This window comes from Apaloderma vittatum, unplaced genomic scaffold, assembly GCF_000703405.1.
Source record: "Apaloderma vittatum isolate BGI_N311 unplaced genomic scaffold, ASM70340v1 scaffold13283, whole genome shotgun sequence".
NCBI classification, from domain to species: Eukaryota; Metazoa; Chordata; class Aves; order Trogoniformes; family Trogonidae; genus Apaloderma; species Apaloderma vittatum.
Genome location: NW_009709916.1, coordinates 24,042 through 46,541, shown reverse-complemented (window position 1 = coordinate 46,541; position 22,500 = coordinate 24,042). Strand labels below are relative to the sequence as shown.

The window sequence follows — 22,500 nt, the reverse complement described above, 5'->3', positions numbered from 1 at the left end:
CCCAGGAGGTACAACACAGGGGTAGTCGTTTCTACGAGACGTCCAGGACAGACAACTGGAATACCACCAGCACATTGAGTCACTTGTAACACGCACGTACAGGCACGTGCCACCTTTTTTTTTTGGTGCCAGTACCTGCAGTGGCCATATGAAGCAGCGATAGAGGCTGTAGCTGGTCTTGCAGGCATCCTTTCATTTTGCAGTATAAATAAGCCTTTCTTTGACTTGGCTTCTAAAGAGTAAATTGGGTGTGCAGTGAGGCTTGACACAGTTGGATTTGGCTCATGACAACACAAAATCTTTCTCTGAAGAGAAAATAAAATTTTCTATATTTCTGGAGCAGGAGGAGTAAATTTTGCAATGGTCTTGGCTTCCAGTAAGCATTTATTTTTGTGTTGCAAGCTGGAAAAGTCCAGTCTCAACTGAAAATGTAACTTTTTTGCATTACAGTACGTATGAAAGAGGTGGAGCTGTAGCTGTCGTTTCATAGATATGCAGAGCTCAGGCCCTTAAGTGCCTTGAAGGTCAGGGTCAAGATTTTGAAGTTGATATTTAAAAAGAATCACATGCCAAGAGTAGAGGAGGGAGAATCGGCAAGAATCAGTGAAGGTCTTTGACTGGCCTGGCCTCACAGAGGTGCAGGAAGAGCTGAGAGAGAAGCTGCAAAATGCTGCAGTGGCTTAAATGAGGGGAAAAACACAAAACCAGGCAGAAACCTGCTGCCAGGGCTGTGCCTGGTGTTGGTGGGAGCTGATGCTGCTTTGTGGGCAGCAAGGGAATATGCCCATAGGGATTTTTTCACCATTTTCACAGTAGTGGCAAATAGTATCTATTGGGCAGTGTGGGCTGTGTTCCCAAAACGTCGTTTCAAAATGAAATGAGTTGTCCTCGGGCTCTGCAGCAGGCGAGCAGCCCACGGGAGGTGCAGCAAGCAAAGGATTTGTCCTTGTTCTGCTGGTCCCTTTGCACCGACCCAGGAAAACCAGCGGCGTGAGGGGGAGGAGACTGCTCACGGAGGAAAAAAGCCCTGCTCGGAGAGACTCATTCCACGAGGGGAGATGGAGCGGTTGGCTGGGCACAGGGAAACTGGTCCGAGGAGAGACTCATTCCACGAGGGGAGATGGAGCGTTTGACTGGGCACAGGGAAACTGGTCCGAACAGAAAATAGACACGGATTAAAGGGTGAGATAGGGTGTGCAGGCAGGGGCGGGAGCAGGATCTGCTTCCCTGAAGCAGTGGTGATGGGCTGGGGCTGGGATCCCACAAGTGGCTGGAGCAGGAGAGTTGAGAATGGGTTTTAGGCTCATCTCAAAACCCAGAAAGCAATAAGGTTGTGGGGAGAGATGGAACTGACCTGCAGAGATAGTGGTGGGGTGATACAAAAATCGAGTGTTTAGATGGATGCACTTCAAGGAAATTCAATTCTTGGAAACCTTTAGAATCAAAATTTCAAACTTTGGAGATTAGTGGAAGTTTGGTTTCCAAATACCTTTGGAAAAGGTTTCTAAATACCTTTGGAAAAGGTTTCTAAATACCTTTGGAAAACAAATTTTTATTATCTTCTGTCTATGGCACCTCGTGGCGTGAATCAGTCTTCTGTTTTCCACTCCTCCTCTAATTCTGCTTTTAATAAGATGTTTATGATCGTACAGCTACCTCCACTGTGATACACCCAGCACAGCTTTGCTACTTCACCTTTACTTTTCCTGCTGTGAATTATTCATGTCTGTCTACCTGCCGTGGAGCCTCAGAGAAGTCTCTTTAATCAGATATCTTTATCCTCCCGTCTCCAGTGCGTCCTTCAGCGGCGTTACAGCAAGTGTGGGAACACATCATTAGCGATGATGCTGATAAGTTTAGGGGTAAAAAACTGTGTGTGATTATGTTGGGGATATGTCACGGTAGCTTAATTGTCAGGCTGCAGTTTATTTTAGAGAGTTAAGTTAAAAAGGGAGGGAAAAACCAAGGCTGATTCATGAGAAGAGTTAAGCTGAGTGAAGACGTTTGCCGGTGGAGGGTACACATCTGTCTTCTGGAGGAGGAGAAGTCTTTAATGATCTAAGAAGTCTTAAGAGTGGCCTGATGGATCTCCTCAGTGAGCAGAGCGGGTCTGGGGTCAGCAGGACGGGCTCCCCACAGCCCAGGTGAGCCTGAGCCAGGGATGCTCCTGCCTCGGGGACCCCAAGCTCCGGGGAGAGGGAGCGTGAGCTCGAGTTATTTTCGTCTTGACATTGTACTTGGGGAGAACGGTCGCAGCGTTCAACTACAGCTCTAGAAATAAATTACTCCTGACACGCCGAGTGACTTTCAGGACTTCCTTCTGTTATTTTATTTAAATTCTTTTTATTTCCATCGTATTTTATATGTGCTGACTTTCCAAAAAAATTCGTGGCAGCGTCTTTCTCCTGTGAATGCCTAATGATCCGCGTGCCGCGGGAGTTCACCTCCGCGCGCTGTGTGGGTGATGCTGTATTTCAAGCAAAAGCTGCAGCACCCAGGTCCCTCCCTGGGGCTTCAGATGCTGTGAGGAAGCTTTTCAAAGGAGGTAAAAAAGAGGTTGCCTCAGGCTTTTGCAGCTCAGGGTGAATCTGGGCTGAAGACGTGCAAGGTTCAAACAGGAGTGAAGGTGCTGCCCGAGAGCCTCCCCGCACCGGTACGTCCGTGCTCTGTACTTCAAGCCAATCTTCAATTATTAAAGCATAAAGTAAGAGCAGCCGTGACAAAAAAGCAGTTGCACCACGTGTTGTACCTCCCTTGGCATCCAGCTGGAGCCGAACAAGCGCAGGTTAGGCACTCGCTCCTGTCTCATTTCTTCAGCGTGAGCTGTGGAAGACTCCTCTGCCGAATTTCAGTTGTGCAACACTCTCTTTCAATCTGCCAGCTGACATTTAGGTAGCGATGTTAATGCTTGTAATGATTAATTACAAGTTGCCATCAGCCAGGTAAATGTGTTTTCTCATTCCTCATGTATGTGTGCATATACGTGAGTGGAAGATCTTGACTGCTTGTTAAACCAGCGCAACAACGGAGGCTATAAAAGAATCAACGTTGTACTAATAATAAAAAGCTTTTTTCCTAGGATTAGAGAAATAGTTAAAAAGGGAGCGAAGCGGAGCTGTGCGAGGGGTTGGTGTGATTACCCTATTAAAAGAAAAACTAAATCCCAGGTCTGTTAAGCATCGTTTCCCAAGCGTGCTGCTCCGTGTTTTGAGTGACAGAATCCCATCAGCAATTTGTGGCCGTTTCATCGGCAGCTGACTGGCCGCCCAGAGTCTGCGCTTCAGGGATTATTTCATGGGAAGAGTGGAAGAGTCAAGAGCTGGAAATGCTGAGATGCACCGTGAGCATCACCAGCATTGCCCGCAATGGCCTTCAGCACATCGGTCGGCTGTGGTGCCCAAGCCTGACACCCGTGCCTGCAGACTGTGGCCAGCGCCAGCTGTGCACTGGCAGAATGTGGCCAGCAGCAGCTATGTACCTACAAAAGCCATCCCAAACCTGGGCTGTTGCGGCTGCCTTTAAATTGCTCCAAAATCCATGCCTTGCAAAGGAACGTTTGCTGCCGAGGGGGATGTCTCAAGGTTCCTTTCATCCTCTGCAAACACATTTGCAGGAGGCGCAGGGATATTTGGGTTTGAGTTCCTTGCCAGAAGGGAGGCAGGCTGTGCTCCGAGGCGGTGCCCGAGGGCAGCTCCTGTCGCGCCGTGGGAGTGGAGAGCAAGGGTATCGCTGGGGAACAGCAGCAGGAGAGTCGGAGTGATGGGAAATCTTGGGCCAATATAATGAAATACCTCTGTGAACCAGTTAAGAAACTGCACGTTGTCTTTCCTCCGCCTTGTTTTAGAGGTGGAGAATATACCAGGAGAGCTCCCCTGAAGCGAGGTGCCCTGGTTGTGCATCCAGTCCTCACGGAGCCGGTGGGTGTGAGAAGCATCCTCATGGGTCCCACCGGTGTCCCTGAGCTCCCCGAGCACTCCGCCGGGATTTCCTTGGCCTTTGCAGGAGAAGGCAGAGGGGGCTGCCCGCAGAAAGGTTGGAGCTGGGTGTGACTTTACAGCCTCCAAAGAGGAAGCAGCCCGGTAATGCTTTGATTCCCGATTAACAGATGCCTTGTGAAGAAAGATAAATTTAGAGACCCTTTTGATATGTATTAGCTGCTCCCTATTCCTGGCTCCTTTAATATGGAAACTAATTGATACGGTTTGTAAATCTTCTTTTTCACTACCCATAAAAAAATGAGTAAGTCATCCTCTGAGAAAAATGACATATATTTCTAGTTTTATGATTGCAATACATTCCACAGTGAAGCAAAGTCAAATGGTTCAGACTCCCTTCTTTTCCTTGGTGTAGTTACACGTGTGCTTATGCTGTTGTCCGAGTAATTTTAAATTTAATTGGGTAGTGTTTTGACATGTAAGTCTGCTGTACAATATGCAGTCCTAGAAAAGCAATGCTTGCAAATAATTCCTTGGAGTTGCTGTGCCGTGTTTTTTGGCTGTTTGGTGGATGATGCTCCATAACTCTTGTGGTGGGTGAGGAGTCCGGACGCTTTTCCTGGGACTGGGGAACATCCACAAAATATAGGGACTGTGTCCTCCCCGCTGCAGGCTCCAAATATGCGTTTTAAGAGTAATGGAAGGATGAGACAATAAAAAAATACACGTTTTTTGATATTTCTTACTGCTTTTTAATCATTGTTGAATCTGTATCTCATACCTGCTGCCTTTTTGCTTTTTCTATCCCTTATGGCCTCTCTATTATCGAGACATACACGTTTTGGAGCCAGCAGAAACAATTTAGTGTTTAGCATTTCAGGAGGGAAATGCTAAAATAGGGTTCCTATGGGAGTGAACCCGGAGCACACCAGTATCTCCCAGCTGGGAGGAGGGGGCCAGCCAGCCCGGAGCGCCCCGGGGGGATGCTGCTGCTCCCAGGGGGAGTGGAGGATGTGCCCGTGGAAAAAAGTTTTGGGTTCAGGGATAATGGAACAAAAAGCCGTGTGATAACAGCCACGGTCTGAAGTATACGAATGTGTCCCACTAAAATAAAAAGTTTTATTTAGGAGGGCGCTGTGGTCCGTGGTGTGTAAATGAAGGGCTGAGTGAGGAGGGAGAGCTGAGAAAGTTCGGAGCCACGGGCACTGGTTTTTTTTTTCCTTCTCCAGTTCTGGCTTGTTGGGACTGTATTTATTGCACATTAAAAAGGAATCCTTTCCCCTCACAGATAGCGGCAAAGAGTCGAGTAGATCCTCCTGCCCACCGACCTTGATTTTACACACGGAGAGGAAGAGTTCCCCCGTGGAGAGCGATGGCGATAAGGTCTGCGATGGCGTTTCTTCTGTTGTAAACCTCTTTAAACGATTGAACTGCCCAAGTCAGAGCTAGGATGAAAGATTGTCCTCTGGCTGGAGCTGTGCTGGTGACGCGGGGTTGTTTCCTAGAGTCAGTTTTCACGAGCTGTCTCCTTAATTTATCTTGGTGCTTTGCAGGAGCTCTGCCACCGCAGCATGGGGTATCAGAGGAGGGATGCATGTGGCTGGTTTTCTCCCTGTGCTGGAAAAGAAGCGAGTCTGTGGTGGGAGGGGATGCAAATGGGAAGGTGTGGCACCACCCAGGGTAAAATTTGTGTCCTGAGGTGTCGAAGTGCAGAAGCAGAGTCTCTGTGATTTTCTCAGACCTGCAGTGGCAGGGACCTGCGGAGCTGGGTCAGCTCGCTGGACCTCACGCCACTTGTCACAACATCAGCCCCACGGGCAAGGAAGCAATTTTTCACGGCCCTCACCTTTTTAGTGTTATTGATTTAGCTGTGCCGGGCGCTTCTGGAGCCCTCCTTTACAAATAATTGCGTGGTACTTAAATAAACCCGACAGGTGAATGTAAAGGCATAGCAAGTAGTTTGTGCAACTTGCAGATGGGTAATGCTATAGGGATGGAGCTTCATTAGCTTTTTTTTAAATCACCTATATTGTGGTATAAAGGAAAAGGACCTAAATTGTACTCCCAGCTGATCCAAAACATTTGGAAATATTTGTTCGTTTTCGTTTTGCATATTCCTGTCCACACTGCTGTCTATAGGCTCTGTGCAAGCAAACCTTCCCTGCCTACCAGGGGCTGCAGCTGCTTTGGTAACTCGGGTGCACGTTCCTTAGTTGTAAAATACTTTGAAGATTAAGACCTCTGGACACGTGCCTTATCATTTTTTAATGAAGTACGTGCTTCTCATGTTTTGATACCTCATCGAGCTAGATCCCTGCCTTCCTCCCACACCTCCCCCTTGCACTTCATTTCTGTCAGCTGTTATGATAAATAATACGATAAATATTACGATAAATAGCCATTCTCCAGCTGCTGAAACGCTGCCTGTACTCCTCAGCTGCACCACACGACCCCGCTGCGATGGCTCTTGCCATGTGGCCACTCACACCCTTCCCTGGCCAGTTCCCTGCTGCTTTGTGCCGTCCCCTGCCCCTCGTCGGGACGGACATCGCTCCCGCCCAGCGTTCCCGACGAGACGGTGGCTCTCGTTACTGCAGTACGGGGTTATGCCAAGGGAGCTATTGGCACGAAGGAAAGCACGTTTCTGGTTTGTCATTTGTGTTGCTCTAAGTGGTGCCACGTTCTTATTATTTCCTCTTTATCTGGGCTGTGCTCAAGGTAGGTGGTTGTTCATAAAGCCGCTGGCGGGATAATGGCAATAGGGGCGATCCACTTCACGTTATTTGTTTAACAATAGCCCTCTTCTGCATGGGCTTTGTGGGTTGACTAATCTCTTGTCTGTCTTTCCAGGATCATTCTTTTAAACTCGTAAACGACGATGACAGCACATCCAATGGCAACAAGCCCGTGGCATCCACTCCAGTGCCAGGATCACCATGGTAAGCAAATGCAATCAGACCTGCTAGAAGCCACTTGTCAGCTCCGTTTCCCTTGCCAAACGTGCATTAGTGGTCTGCTATGTGGGGAAAACACGCTGCCCTGGGTGTTAAGTAGCAATGCTGGGTTCCTGTGCCAGCTTCCAGTGGAGCTTTTCCTCATTTATTATGTACTTAAGGAGAAAAATGCAAACACGATGTGAGCCAGGTTTCTAATTTTTAATGGCAGAAAAATACTCAGGAATGTTACCAAACCTTGCCTACCTTATGAAATAAAAACCTCCTGCTAATAGGGTCATCTAGTGCCCTTACTCATTCCTAAATTACGATTTTTCTAAAAGGGAAACATGAACATGACAATATCTGTGTTTCCACTTTATGCTCCGTGACTGAAACAAAATACCACGCGTCCCCTGTGGATAATTGAAAGCCGTTGTTCTACCAAAGAGCCACAGGTGACGTGTTACACGGGGAAAGGGACGTTAATTTTAAATTAAATGTCAAATTATATTAGTCACAGAAAAGTGAAGGGACCCCAGAGTTTCTGGCCTGGCAGTGCTCAGTGCTGAATGAGCACCGTTAACAGCCAGGCTTGGTCCATCGTTCTGATATTTATAAAAGGACAGCAGTAGCCCATGTGAATCAATCAGCTACGTCTGTCCTCTTCACCTAAATGCCCAGAATTTTTTCCCTCCCTTCTGGGACAACTGTGGGATTTGTGGGGCTGTGGAGCCTTGGTTTGGGAGTGTTCCTGGCGAAGTCCCCCTTGGTGTGCTCTGCAGGGAGGCTCGGGGATGGTGGGTCCGTGTTTTGGGGAGAACAGAGGGTCCCGCAGCTCTGAGGTGCAATGAAAGAAGTAGTAATTAGACCTAGTTATGGTGTAGCAGAGGATCAGAGCAGCCGTTTTGTGAAGCACTTTCACGATCCAAAATAGTTGAAGGGTAAAATAAGCAGAAAGTTATTAAAATACTTGTGGCCGTGCCTCTGAATTAGGGATGCCAGAACCTCCGCGGGGGTGTAAGCACGACCGAGGCCAGCGGCTCGGTCTGTACAATCCATTTTGTGCTCCTGCTCGTTGGGAGAACGTTTAACTCCACACAATTGCTGTGATGCTGGGGCTGGGTGAGACCCTCAGCCCGCGCTGTGCCCGCACCCTGCGTTCCTCCGCGGTTTCGGGAGAGGTGCCGCGGTTTTCATCACGCGGTCGGGCAAGATCAACGGGGACGCCTTAGCGGTGGTGCACAGAGCATCTTGGATTATCTCATTATGTACTCTGCAGTCATGGAGCATTTCTCATATTTGCAGTCTTTTACCTAGATGGGACTTTTTTTTTTTTTATACCAGCTTTGTTCCCTGCTTTTAATAACAGTTGAGCAGCCAAGCTCCTAATGATAAGATTTGTTCCTTCCAGGTGTTTATGCTTCAGAGACACCAACATTTTCCTATTATAAGGAAAGCCAGAGTGTGTACATGATGTTCGTTAGTCTTCATTAGGATTCAGAAAGTGCAGGCTTGAGATTGATACTCTGTTTGTTTATTACACGCAGATTTAGTGAAGTAAAACTCGAGGCTTTGGAATGTCTGCTAAGGATGGTGCAGTGCTTATTTTCGTATTATTTTAGCTGATTTCAAGTGAACATCAGGTCAAAAAGTTGAACTGCTGCCATGCATGTTTTAACTGACCAAGTTGAGAAACTGTGATTTGTGCAGCAGCAACTTGGCCACCTTTTTCAGATTTGAACCAGAGCCCGTAAAGATCACCCTGAAACTTTGTGACAGTTTTCTGTGGTGGCTGGTTGGACCTCTACAGTGCAGGAGGAGCCAGCTGTGTCTTGGGGTTGAGATGGATGGAAATGGGATGGGGATGTAGATGCCATGGGGGTGGGTTGGGGATGCTGAGGGGATGAGGTGGGGATGGGGATGCAGCTGCTGTGGCAATGGGATGTGGATGCTGTGAGGGTGGGATGCAGATACCGTGGGGATGCTGTGGGGCTGGGATGCCACGGGGGTGGGATGCAGATGCCGTGGGGATGAGGATGCTGTGGTTATGCCTCCTCCCACCAGCGCAGCCAGATAAAGCTCCCACGGCTGCGACAGCCAGCCAGCCCTGCCCCACGGGCACCAAGGCCTGCTTTTTGGGGGTGTTTAGTCCATTCCATGCCACTTTATTGATAGGGAGAGAGTTGCTCTGCCCAAGGTGGCTGGTGGAGTCTGGGGCAGGCTGTCAGTCCCCGAGGACGGCAGAGCTGCCCTGAGCCAGCGGCGGGTTAATTTCTTGTTCATGGGTGTGTCTGACGTTCTCTAAGCATAGTTTATCGCTTGGACTAGGTGTGTAGTCTGGACTGGAGATGACCGGGTCTTCTTCTTCAACCCTACAATGCAGCTGTCAGTGTGGGAGAAGCCAGTGGACCTGAAGCACCGCGGCGACATCAACCGGATCATCGAGGACCCTCCTCACAAGCGCAAGCTGGAAGCTGCAGCAAGTAACTAAAGCCCTGTGATTATTTGCCTCTCTTTAAACTCAAATATCAAATGAAACTTGGTCGCTAACCACGTTCAGTGAGAGTTTTGATAATCGTAATTAGAGTGGTTTTCCTTTTGAGATTTCATATTAGTTTTGCGTTGAAATTGACATTTATTGCAAAATCCTTACTTTGGTTGAAATGCTGAGCTTGAGAGAGGGAGCATCTTCGTTAATGGTGATGAAGAAACAGGTGGCTGCTTACACTGGAGGAATCTTTGATGTATCAAATACATCTCAGAGGACACTGTCTTTGTGTTTTATTACACTTAGTTCCAAGATGTACATTAGGAATGCATTACCAATGCATTATTCAGCTGTGTTACACAAAAAGCTAATGATCATCCAACCAGGTTGTCGAGGGGGGAAAATATCCCCATAGTCAGTCTCCAATGAGTGCTGGAGAAGGTTGGGTGGGAACGTGGGTGCTTCCATCTGCTCACGACTTTGCAGTCGCCTCCTGAACACTGCGGCTTCCCAAGGGGAGAGTCGTGGCTTAAGAAAAATGCTAATGCACGTGAGAGGGTTCAAAATGCAACTGGAAAGACACCGTTTGGCTTGCCAGTGCCCTGAGGTGTTTGCTGACTGGGCTTCCCCAGGACAGCCAGCTCACGGAGGTGTTTTTCCCACCCTGACTCCTCCCCGTGCCATCTTTTTTCCTGCTCTCCATCCCTTAGTTTTTCGGGCCAGTTTTTCCCCATGCTGGTGGCCAGTCTGGGAGCAGCCCGACTCGTGCTTGCCGGTGCAGCGGTGGCTCCGTTGTCTGTTCCACCACGTTGCTCTCCCAAATCAGTATTTCACCACTTTTTGTGGACTCCCGGTCACTGGGAGCTGCTCCGTGCCACGTCAGTGCTCCTCTTATTCCCCGATGCTTTACGTTGGCTTTCAGGTGGAGGCAACGTCAGTAAGACCTGGGGTTACTGGGAGGAAGTTTTATGTTATCAGTATTAGCAGAAGTTTGCTGGGAAAAAAAGCCACAAAGAATGGTTTGCTATTACTTTAGTCCTTATCTAATGCTGTTACATTTTTCAGTATAAATTTCAGTTGTCAGATTTTTGTATATGGCTTGACTAACTTTAGCTGCACCACTAATAATTCCAAAGCGCAGCTGCTGAAGTTCATTCTTCAGGAGAAAAATGTAGCATATGGGTTTTATTGCAGGATATATTGAAGGATCAATTAATTACTGACAAGGGAGAATGATGGCCAAAGTCAAATCTGAAGAACATTGTTTATGGTCTATAATTGATTAAAAAGAAGAGTTTAAAGGCATTGTTGATATGTGCCACTTCACAGATCTATTTTTTGCCTTGCATTCCATCCTTTTTATTTATTACTTGTGTGTCCCACCAAGATTTGATTCATGCACCAGTTTCTTTATGACCATAGTTTTCTTTGTTGCTAATAGTCTTAATCTTCCTTGATATAATTGGTCGCTCAACATTTGAGACAGTCGGGTTATAATTAGTATATATTAGCTGCTAAGGTGAAAGGAATTATTGGTTACCGTTTCTTTTAGCTTGTAATCTCGAGTAAATAAATAATACAAATGAGCTGTGTGTTTGCAACAATGGTTGCCACATTTATTTAGCTTAGTTGCTGCTGCTGAGTTTTAATTAGAATTTTTAAATCAAAAGCATGGAAAAAGGTGGCAAGCGTCGTTATTCACGGGGTGCTATAGGTTATCTGCGCATCACTCTGCTGAAAGATCAAGTGCATTTATAATTTAGGAGTAAATGAAAAATTACCCATTTATCAATTACTCCGCCTCCACAAAGTATTAGTTCTTGAGGAGATTTATGAAGGTGTCGTGGCTCTTCACTAATGGGTTCCCATCAGGCCATCCCCTGGAACGGGCTCCTCCCGTGCCCGCGGAGCTGCTGGGGTAGAGCGGCTCTGGGCCAGCCCCTCTCAGCCCTGCGGGGAGGGAGCCACCACCCACCAGACATGGTCCGGGACAGAGGTGGCTTTTCCAGGACTTTCACAGAGTCACGGGATGGTTTGGGTTGGAAGGGACCTTGAAGACCATCTCTCTCCACCCCTGCCCTGGGCAGGGACACCTCTCTCCCACCAGCCCAGGTGGCTCCAAACCCCGTCCAGCCTGGCCTTGGGCTCTGCCAGGGATGGGGCATCCACAGCTGCTCTGGGCAACCTGGGCCAGTGCCTCACCACCCTCACGGTGAAGAATTTCCTCCTAATATCTAATCTGAATGTCCCCTCTTTCATACCTTGGTCTTCTGTGTTCCCAAATCAGAGCTGGGTGACATCAGAGTGTGACACCTCTCTGTTCTTGGCCCTGGTTGTCATTACTCCTGTCTCAGTACGGTCACAGACTGACCCATAATATCCCTATTTCCCCTCAAAGATTCCTTGAAATGTTTCTGTCTCATTGCAATAGAGAAAAACATTTTATCTATTGCTATTCCTCCACCTGCTCAGATGGTTTGTCTGGATGTTTAGGCTGAGGAAGCAATATTTTTTTTTTCAGCTAATTAGGGAAAACTGACATTCTGACTACAGAAAATGATACGTTGATTCATACTTGGGTGGATACCTATTCAAGCTCAATTATGACATAGTTGACTCTGTCCACACAAACATTTTTGGACCCTTTAGCATTCAGATGAAAATATAAAGCTCACCACTAGAAACGGCACAGATACACTCCCCATCTCTATGTGCAATTCGGGGGTGCCAGGTCTCTTCACAAAATGGTAAATTGGATTTTTCTGTGTGGCCAGTGGATTGACAGTGCTTTAACTCACCTGGTAAACGCTGCTGTTCCCTCTTTGTTCCGGATAATGAACCGGAATTCACGACGTGGCTGGGATTAGCTGAATGATTTAATTGATCAGCACTAAGCTTGATGGACCATCAGATTGGGGCAGTGCTCCGCTTCGTGATTTCATGGGCAGATTACTGGCCAGCAGCACTCTTCCTCAAAGCTTTAAATCAATTATTACCTTTAGTGCTCGGCTGCCTCTCCTCCCTTTCGAAGTCAGTCCTGCAGTCGCCGCAGAGGTCCAGCAGCACGATGCGATTCAGTCGGTTCCCGAGTTCCCTCCGTCAGGTTTTAGGGATTGTTGCATTGCACTGAAATGTTAAGTGGTGATGCTGGCTCTAGTCTTGTCCCATTTACCCAAGACAGCGTGCCCACAGCAGTCACAGCGAGGGGCATTTTGCCTTCAGAATTCCTTAAAATTAAGACAACCGCTGCCTCCGCGGGTCGTTCAGCTCCTCATTAATAGCTTTATGATATCTCCGCTGAATTGCGTTCTACCATCCGAGTTCACCGGTTGTTTTTTCCCATTTCTTTGTATTATTTTTTAATTGGGTGGCCCAAAGAAGAATTTACTGAGAAGATGGAACAGTTACAGCAAATTTATGTTTATTTAAAATATTATTACATGCATTTATGTGTTTGCAGTGCTCGTATATTGTCAGGAACGTTGAGGCCAAAGGCTGCTTTCTTTGGAATGCCAGTCATTTCTCCTTATTGCCATTTTCAGTTGTAGTTAGTAAGGCATCCATTCCCATCTTCCTTGCATTTCCTCCTCATGTGGTCTCTGTTCTGGTCTTCCCACACTGCTACATTTCAGCTGCTGTTTGGTTCCTGTTGTTCCTTTTGCAGAGATTTAGTGTATGCTGTATCCAAGCGCTTAACAGAAATAAAGGGTAACATTTGCTGAAAGCATACTAGTGAACATGTGATTTCCCTAAAATAGGGAAACAAAATGAGCCAAGAACAAGAGCCTTAAATTGAAACTTGAAATAAATGGCCCAAGTTTTGTTAGCTTCAATGATCCAAAATTTGGACCCGTTTTCCAGCAGATATCTTGGAGTTTCATCTGATTTTGGGGAGATCAGATCTGACCATATAGAGCTATTTAGACCTTTTTATCTCTGTAACATAAATTCAATTTAATATTTACTTTTTTTTTTTTTTTCAGTAGTTTCCTAAATGACAAGACATGTCCTCATTACCAGCCTCACCCAAAAAGCCTGAGGTTTGGTGTTTCTGATATTCCCAAGCTAACCACACCCAGTTCTGTTCTTCTATTTCTCAACTAATTAATGGTGAATGACTGAAGGGTCCCCAACACAAACCAAACCCTGGATGGACATGATTTCCAGTGGTCCATCCGTTTGAATGCTGATGAAGCCTACAGTTTGTATATGTGAAAAAAAAAAATTAATAATTTTCAGAAATAAATGCCTGTTGCATATGCTTCGTGTTTGTTACGACCTCAGGGATGAGTGTCCCGGCCACACCAGGAGTCTGGTGTTACCTGGGACTTCTGCAACATCAGGAGCCTGGAGGTGGCTGGTATCTCCATGTCCTTGCTATGCTGGTGGCTGAATTTCTGAAAAACAACCTTGTCTTTGTTCAGATAAGAAAGAGATATGGTCTGAGGAGGGAAATTCTGGTGCGAGCTAATGCTGTTGAATCCTTCCGGCTGCCAGGACTGTGCTAATTTTGCAGAAATGTCTTCGTAGTTGTATTTCACGGAGAGAGAGGAGGGAATATCGGGTGGAACAAAATAACATTTAAGTAAATTCAGGTCACGAATGAATAATTTTCTTCACAATGTGAGCAATGAGCGATTTTTCAGAATGAAAGTGGTAGGGTTTGTTGCTCTCTCTTTCCTTTGGGTGAGGGTGTTTATGAGACTCTGATAAAAAGTGTTATTTTTAAAACATTCTGTGGAGAGTGAAAAATACAAGTTCCTGAGCAGTGGCCAAAGAGAAGAAATGAAAGGTTAATCTGAGGAGGAATATGTATTCCCATTCATCTAGTTCAAATCTAATAACTATTTGTTTCTTTTCAGCAGATAAATGTGTTAGTTCTTGTCCAGGGGATGAAAATGATGATCTTAGCATCAAAACGAAGAGAAATAAGTAAGTCCAAAAGTTTACTTATCTGTAATGTTGGGGAGCTAATGTCTGGTTTAATTAAGTGCAAAGAAAAATATGATTATTTTCTTCTGTGAGGGTGTCTACACCTATGAATTATGTGAGCCCTTCTCAGGGTATCCAGTCTTCATGAGACTCTGTGATTCTCTAAAATATCTGTTTCCACTGAATAGCATCCGTGTTTGTCTGAGTAAACTCTTCCGTGCTTTGAAATGGTTAAAAAAAGACTATAAAGGTAAGTGGTTATTTCAAAGCCGTTGCATAAAAGCTCTGTCTTCATTGAAGTGAAGCAGATTCTTTTTTCGCTGGTGTTAGAGTTTCCAGGCTACTGGCTCGGGAATATCCAGAGGTATTTCCGTTATTGGGCTTTTATTTGACCTTTATTCCAATGTGGGTTTTAAATTCTCCTGGAGTTACAGGCCAAAAAAACCCCAACAAAACCCAACATGTGCCAAATAAGCAACTCCCTCACCCTTATGCCAAAATGGCAAGAAAGTGAAGTAACCAGGTCTGGTTGAAGCACTACCTTAGAGACATTTAATTTTATTTAACCTCTGGCCAGTAACTGCACATAGTATTTGCTGTTCTTGTGGCCTGGCTGTGAAGAAGATACTGGTTTGGACCATTAAAAAAAAAAAAAATCTGTAAAGTAAATCTGCACAGATAGTGTATTATGGTTTTAAGGAAGCACAGAAATTTCTGTGTTTTCCAAGTGAAATTATTGAAGATAATTCTGTGTTTTCTTGTATTACCATTCTTATTCCATACATTGGGTGGTTCTTTTGACCTCATTAAGGGTTTCTGTGGATTCATATTATTACGAAGGAAGAATCAGATACTCCAAGTTGAATAATCTGTCTATTCAAACATCTAATGCTTGGTATAAAAGCAGATATTTATATATACTGAAGATGTACTTTTACAGTTTACATAGTTTTTATTATTCATAAACAGTATAAAAGTTTATAGATAGTATAAAATATTTAAGACTACTTTTATTGATGTCAGGCAGCCTGACAATAATGGGCCGGTGTTCTGACCTGTGGGCAGAAGCAGATATTTTCCCTGTGCTGTGAAGTTGATTCCCTTTAGTGATTGGTTGAGAAAATGTGAAAATCTTTCCACTACTGTGCATGAATGGAATTCTAAAACTCCAGAAACTTGTTGATAAACTCTAGAAGTACGCACTTATTCAAAGATTACAGTATCAAAGTAGGCTTGAGCTTACTGTGCAGCGTGTGGGAAGGTCAGGTGGTGTCCCCTCAAGAATAAGGAATGTTGTCTCACCTTCATTGGGATTCCATGACTTATTCATCCTTGAAAGACCCGCTTGGGCTTTTTTTTACTCTGTTATTTTCTTTACACTCAGACGGACATTGTCAGAATGGTTAAGACCCGGGCGTGGACCAGTTTTTTACGTATTTGCAGAATTTCTCTTTTCATATTTCTGTTTGCGTGCAGAAACACTACTTTATTTCCCCCTCAAAGGAGATCGGTAAATGCAGTTCTAGCTGGGCCACGGCAGGCGGCCGCGGAGCTGCCGCGTGACTCTCCTGTCCTTAACTCACTGGAGCTCTGCCCGTTGTGTCACCGGCGCCTTCATCTGCTGACACATATTTGGGTGGGCTAACCAGCAATGGAGCTCACATCTTCCTTGAGATTTGGGACAAGGTATTCATATGCAAAGCTCTGAGATCCCCAAGTTCTATCTTCGTTTAACCTGAACATCCTCAGATGAGGAGGACCCAGTTCTCATTTGCTGCGTTTGGGCAATTAGCCCTGTGAAAGTCAAGGGCAACAAGCGCAAGAGAAACCAGTGAGGCTTGACTTGACAACACAGAATTTCCTCAGACTTCGTCGCCATGATCCCGATTCCCCAGAAGTTTGACCTGTCACCAAAAAGCTGCAAAGTGTTTATTTTTCTGTCAGCAGAGTGTACATCCTCAAACTGCAACGTGATTTCTCCAGCTGTTCTGAATTTTAAATTCTCGTCTGTGACATGTGAAGATTTCCCGACGTTTTGCTTTGTACCCTGAAACGGTGGCAGAGTGTAGAGGTTTGTGGATGGAAGTTTAAAATACTGACCTTCTACTAAAGAAATGCATTCGAAGTGCTTATTTAACTGTGTTCATACCAGACAGTAGCTAACAGCTCGTGACATATAAAAGCAAAATATTGTAGGATCTTGGTTTCAAACTGGAATTTCACCTCGGGGTGAAAAACCACGTATTAACTCATTTGTTACACTGAGGTAGTTTCCAGGGCTGTGATTGAGACACCGCACCGGAGATGGTGTGGGTCCCTCCCAGCTGGGTACCCATTGCACCCGACATCTGTGACAGAACAGAAGGCTGAACCCCACTTTTACCCTAGCCCAGCCATTAGTCACTTGTTTCTGCAGTGCCGACATTTTTCCTTGCTGAATTATAACTGACAAAAGGAGGTGTTACGTGCTTTCAGGGTTTGTTTTTAAATATGCTGCATTCCCTATTTAATTTAAGCGAAGTTACTTAGTAAGTCACAGCTCGTTTGACACGCTTTAAATCACCTGCTATACAGAAGGAGCCGTGCTAGTGGTGAGATTTAATTGCCTCAAAATTCCAGCACAATTCTTTCTAATTCAGCCAGAGGGTTGTCACACGGAGGGTCCCACAGGATCACCAGCTCCCCGGGGTAAGAACAAACCTGCCCTTCTGCTTCTCCTGGGGAGAAGAGCTAGCAGAGGAGCTGGCCCGAGGGCGGCTGCAGAAGGTGGCACAGCTCCCTCCCTTCTCTTCTGGACGTTTGCAAAACCTCTGAGCAGTGCTTCCAGCCACAACCTCCATCTGCAGGTTGCAGCAAGCTGCTGTTGCATTTTTATTCCTGCTTTGTCGAGGTGTCATGAAATCTTGCTCTGGCTGTGCTCTCTACAAAAGAAAAACAATCTTCAGAGAAACTTAGCTTTTCCGGGTTTTCTTCACAGAATGGCTGAGGGGGGGGTCTCTGCCTTTCCCAGCAGATCACTCAGGGACCTGTCCAGGTTGAGCGTCTCCAAGGATGGAGCCCAGCAACCTCCCTGGGTGGCCCACCCCATGTCCAACCATCCTTACAGGGCAAAAAAAAGCTTTTTCTTATCCATACATGGATTTCTCTGCACTTAAATTTGTGCCTGTTGCCTCTTCTCCTTTTGGTGGGTGCCAAACTTACACGAAAACGTCTCACCACTCCATCCTTTTTCACATTTGTGGGCCTCCAAGATCATGGTAGTAGACTGCCCATTTGTGTATGTCCCTATGTAGGACATCACACGGTTTGTTGGGCAGATAATTGTATTATTTGCTCCAGGAAATGGTATTCTTTCTTGTCTTTTTTTGGCATGAGAAAAAAATCGGTGTGATTTGCAGCATCGCTTCCAATGGCGTAAGGAGGAGTGAAGGAAAAGGGGCTCTTGTGGTGCTTGGCTGGTGGCATCGCTTTCTGGATTGCAGTTTCGGCTTGAAAAAGCTCTTTTTGTGTTCTAGAAATTGGATTGGGCCTTTCATGGATTGTGTCACAGAATGAAATTTGCTATTACAATTTAAAATTCATTGTCATTCTGTGAAGAACACCAGTTTGATATCTCTCAAATCACTGGTAACGCAGCATCATTTGAGGATAAATATAAGTGTAATGTAATTATTTGTAGAAGGAAGGTAATAACGCTCGAGCTCACATTACGTACTGATCTACTTCGCTTGCTTGGAAGTAAAAAAATGTTTTCCTGCTTATTTCAGATTAAGTATTATTCTGTGGCGGTGAAAATTGCATCGGTAGAAAATGCAGTCATGCCTAGTAGGAGGCTGAAAATCGAATCGCCTTGCTTTCGTTGTCCTCACTTGAACCTCACCATCATTTTAAGACTCCTGATCTTTCCAGAAAGAGCCTTAATTTGTACCAAACTCACTCATTGCTCCGAGGTTTGAGAAGCAGCTGGATGGACCCGGAGCAGCAGAGGGCTGATGGCGAGCTCTGAGTTGGCCAACTTCTCTAAAAGTCAGGAGTTTCATACTCACCCCCTCAAACCCCATCTCCTCCTCAGAGCAGACTCCTCCCTACCTTCGAGGGTCCCATCTCCCTGACCTCCCCTTGCAGATGCTGCGGCCCCACGGGGGGCGGTTCTCCATGGGGTGTAGATGGCTGGCTTCCAGCACTGTGAGAGCGCTGTTAATGGTCTCTGGTTGGGTTGTGGAGATACTTACCTGGGGAGAAGCAGGTCATCTCCAGCGCTGGCAGCGGTTCCGTGGGATTGCACCTGAGGGAGAGCATCACTGGTGCTGCTGCTGCTTTATGGCTGCATCTTGCATTTACTTGTCCTTTCCCAAAATGAGCCCAGTGGTGCTACGGATCGGCCTTCATCCAGGGGCTCTTGTAGGCAAAGGGGCTCAGGCGGTGTGTAGGAAGTGTTTTCTCAGGAACACCTATTTATTCTAATCAGATACAATCTTGGAAGGAGGCTCTGAGGATAAATGCAGACCTTCTGGCAGTGGCAAAGGGCAGGTTCCTTGCCGATGCCTCGTTGCAGGTTGACACGTGCGAGGCGTGGCTGGGTTCCTTCCTGCACGACCGAGCTCGTGGGGTGCACGGGAACAAAAAAAAATCAAGATTAGCTTTGACTTTGAAGTTTGGGGGCACGTAAACCGGAGGAAAAAAAAATAAAGCAAGATGATTCTCTTCAGTCGGTCGTTGAAAGTCTCCACTCCTTGACAAATTTTATATAGAGCTGTCACTTTTCCTTCTCAGCGCCCGCTCCCACCCTGCCCCGTACGCGCGAGCAGGTCCTGCCGCCGGGGGGGTTTCTACAGGGGGTTAGAAATCCCACTGGAGTTGACAATTGCTGAACTGCTTTCTGTCCTGCCTTGTTAAAGAACAGACGATTCCCAAGCTGCTGACCAGGGGATGGCTGAAACAGAGGAGAAAAATGAGGAAACATCAGCGCCTCAGGTCACACCTCCCCTGGAGGAGCGCATCACGCATTTCCGAGACATGCTGCTGGAGAGAGGGGTAAGGAACGCGCTCGCTCGCTGTGACCTGTCTCATTTATGAAAACAGGGCATCGGCTGGGACCACTGCAGGGATCGTTTCATGACTGAGACTGAGCAGTCAGCGGAAGAACGGGTGAGGGACGGTTTTCTCTCTGTCAACCATATAGACTTCGTGGTGCTTTGCTCTGACTTGTCTTCTGGCCCTGCAGAACTGACAGCAGTTTTCTTCCAGATAAATTCCTATGGACAGACCTGAAAGACAGCACCAGGCTTGGGAATATTCCTGGCAAGCTCTTTGCTTTTTTTTTTTTTTTTTCTTGTCATGGGGGAGCTTTCATCACCCCAAACTCCAGTGGTCCCAGCAGTGGGAAGCCAAATTCACTTCTTGCTGCCTGGAGACATTGTTCCCTCTCTGAAATTGTCCAAGGCCAGGTTGGACAGGGCTTGGAGCAAGCTGCTCTGCTGGGCGGTGTCCCTGCCCATGGCAGGGGTTTGGAGCGAGATGATCTTTAAGGTCCCTTCCAACTCAAACCGTTCTAGGATTTTATTCTGTGATTCTACCAGCCATCTGAAATCTGCCCAGTCTGTTAGGAAAGGGCATAGTGGAGTCTCAGGATTAAGAAAACGTGCCCTTTTCCCTGGACCTCCCTGACCATCCTTGGACTTCCTTAGGAAGACTGGATGGTTCCAGTTGAGGCTCCTGAGGAGCAGGAGCGTGGGATGCTCAGGGCTTCGGGCTGAAAGGCGACGAGAAGAGGTGGTCCCTCCATGGCCGGCCAGGTGAGAGCACCTGGAGCATCTTTCCCTCCCCCAGACCTGGCATCCATGGAGCCGGTCCAGCTTATGGTAGGGCTTGGAGTTATTGCAGCCGTTTTAACGTGACCTTGTCAAGGTTTGGAGTCGATAGATGGAGCATAAATTCAATTTGCAGTTAGAACTACTCAGCTCTGTGAGCCTCGTGACTAATTTTTTCACAGCCAGCCCTTGGCACAGGCTGCCCAGGGGTTGAGTCCCCATCCCTGGAGGTGTTTAAAGGCCATTTAGGTGTGGGGTTGGGGTTGTTGAGTTAGGGGTGAGCTTGGCAGAGTAGAGTTTGTTGTCGGACTCAATGATCCCGGGGGGCTTTTCCAGCCTGAATGATTCTGTGATTTTATGATTCTATGAATTGCAGATTGCATAATAGCATCCCCGTGACAGCTTTTGTCAAGAGCTTCAGCCTGATTTTGGTTTTCTCTGGTAGCACTGACAAGCCTGTGCTGAACCAGCCCCAGGAAGATTGCTGTCAGCGTGTGGAATTTTGGATATCGTCATTTATAAACATAAAATCACCTCCACAAAAGTTCTTCTCATGGTGTCCCTCCTTCCAGAGAGCTGACGAATTGGAGTGTGGATGGAATTAATAAGCGTGGCAGGTTTAGGACCTCGTCCTGCAGATGTGACTGGGTGTGTAATGGATGTGTGAGCAGTTTATGCAGATGTCATCCCCCCCTGCCAACACTCTGCAAATACGTATTCTATAGAAGTTCCTGTAATTACTGTAAAGAAAAAAAAATCCAAGGTGTCTGCTGTTAGTTAGGCAGTAAAGCCTGTAAAATTTATCACTAGTAATCAGCAGACTTTAAAGGTAGATAATTAGAGCTTCAGAAGCTCAAAAGTAAATCACCTCCACGCTAGAGCTGCCTCATTAATATATTTTGGTGTTTATGCTTAAAAAAAGCGGAAGTGCCATAAAGGAATACTGCTGGCGTATTTTAAGTCAGGGGACAGTCAGTCAGAATGATATTAGGGGGGTTCTATAACAGGATTCCTCAAGTGTAGGAGTCAGACTTGCTCGTGCAAACGTGTTTGGGTTTGCTATTATTTGAAATTGCGTGGGGAATAGGTTACTTTGCTTTCGCCCTGAGCATTTCCTAAAATGTCCAGACGTGCCCTGGGTCAGCACCGGCTGGCTGGCATTGCTTGAAACGCAGTGAGGCCCTTACTGTCATTTCAAACTGATTATTTAATGAACCATTTTCTCGTCATGTTATTGTTTCTCAAGAAATTACTCGATTGCATTACAAAGAGCTTGAACTAGATGGAGTTCTTCAGCGCAGTTCTGAACCTTCCTGCAAAAATTATATCAGCAGAAGAATATTTGTGGTAACATTTTAAAAATAGATGTGATTTTTGGTGGAGCTCCAAGACAGTGGCACTGTTCTGAAGTCTGTGGCAAGTTGCCCTGGGCAGAAATAAAATCTGTAGTATACTCCTGGAGGTTTAAACATTTCCACAAATCCTGAGGGGAGCGGGAAAATCCAAGGCTCTTCCAGGCTCTCCCACAGCCACAGCATCGAAATATCCACATTCTGCAGCCTGCATTTATAGCGTCATCTTCTCCTTGCTGGGAAGCTGTCAGTGAAACAAGATGTGTTTTTAAAGGATTTCAAAAGGTGTTTTTTTCTCAAGGTTTTACATTCTTTATATTGCAGGGGAAAAAAAGGGTTTGGAGGGATCCTGACCTCTACCTTCCGGTCTCAAAACAATTTTTGCAGCCTAAACGTTATCCTAAATTAAAAAGGGAAAAAAGGAAGAGCCAAAATCTCAACCTACTGTCGTTGCGGGGCTTCCAGAGTGAATTAAAAATAAAATAAACTATCAAGATAGATGTCCTTTCACCTCTGAACACACTGCTCAAACTCAATGCATTGAATTTTTCTGAGTTTTTTTTTTTCCCTGGGCTTTGCACTCTGGTTAAGAGCGACAGCGGAGAACTGGAAACCCACAACAAGCTCAGATCTCTCTTCTCCTTTTCCTCTGTGGTGATACCAGGTCACAGAAGTCATTATTTATTTTGGGGAGAGATGTCACCTCCACTACCTCTGGAGCTTCTCCCCCCATAGGAGGGAAGACGACCACAATACAATGCACACTGGGAGATTAATCAGAATATTTATATTTTATATGCTTTCGCAGACCTCCAAAATGAATAACCTGAATAAGCATGTTACAGATATCAGTAGCCAGCATTTTTTTTGTTTTAGGAGTATGTCTGTAGTATGCGAAGTGTAATCATTACTAAACAAAAAATCGTGAACCCGAAGGATCGTATGATAAATTAGCCTGAGCTTAACTGGCTTTCAATCCAAACTGGCCGTTGTACTGGGAACAAAGCTGATGGCCAAGGTAAAAGCCACCCTGAAATAAAGAATTCC

General features: G+C 46.1%; 1 protein-coding gene across 1 annotated transcript in view; it reads left to right on the top strand.

Moving 5' to 3' along the window:
- Positions 1 to 22,500, top strand: part of TCERG1L (transcription elongation regulator 1-like) — a gene marked incomplete at its 5' end in the record, with an annotated part of 32,651 nt that overhangs the window by 2,731 nt on the left and 7,420 nt on the right. The window contains 5 exons of the mRNA XM_009867115.1: positions 5,224 to 5,318; positions 6,786 to 6,874; positions 9,200 to 9,354; positions 14,222 to 14,291; positions 19,190 to 19,325. Coding sequence (XP_009865417.1) covers positions 5,224 to 5,318; positions 6,786 to 6,874; positions 9,200 to 9,354; positions 14,222 to 14,291; positions 19,190 to 19,325 — 545 coding nt within the window. The remainder of the gene's footprint in view (positions 1 to 5,223; positions 5,319 to 6,785; positions 6,875 to 9,199; positions 9,355 to 14,221; positions 14,292 to 19,189; positions 19,326 to 22,500) is intronic.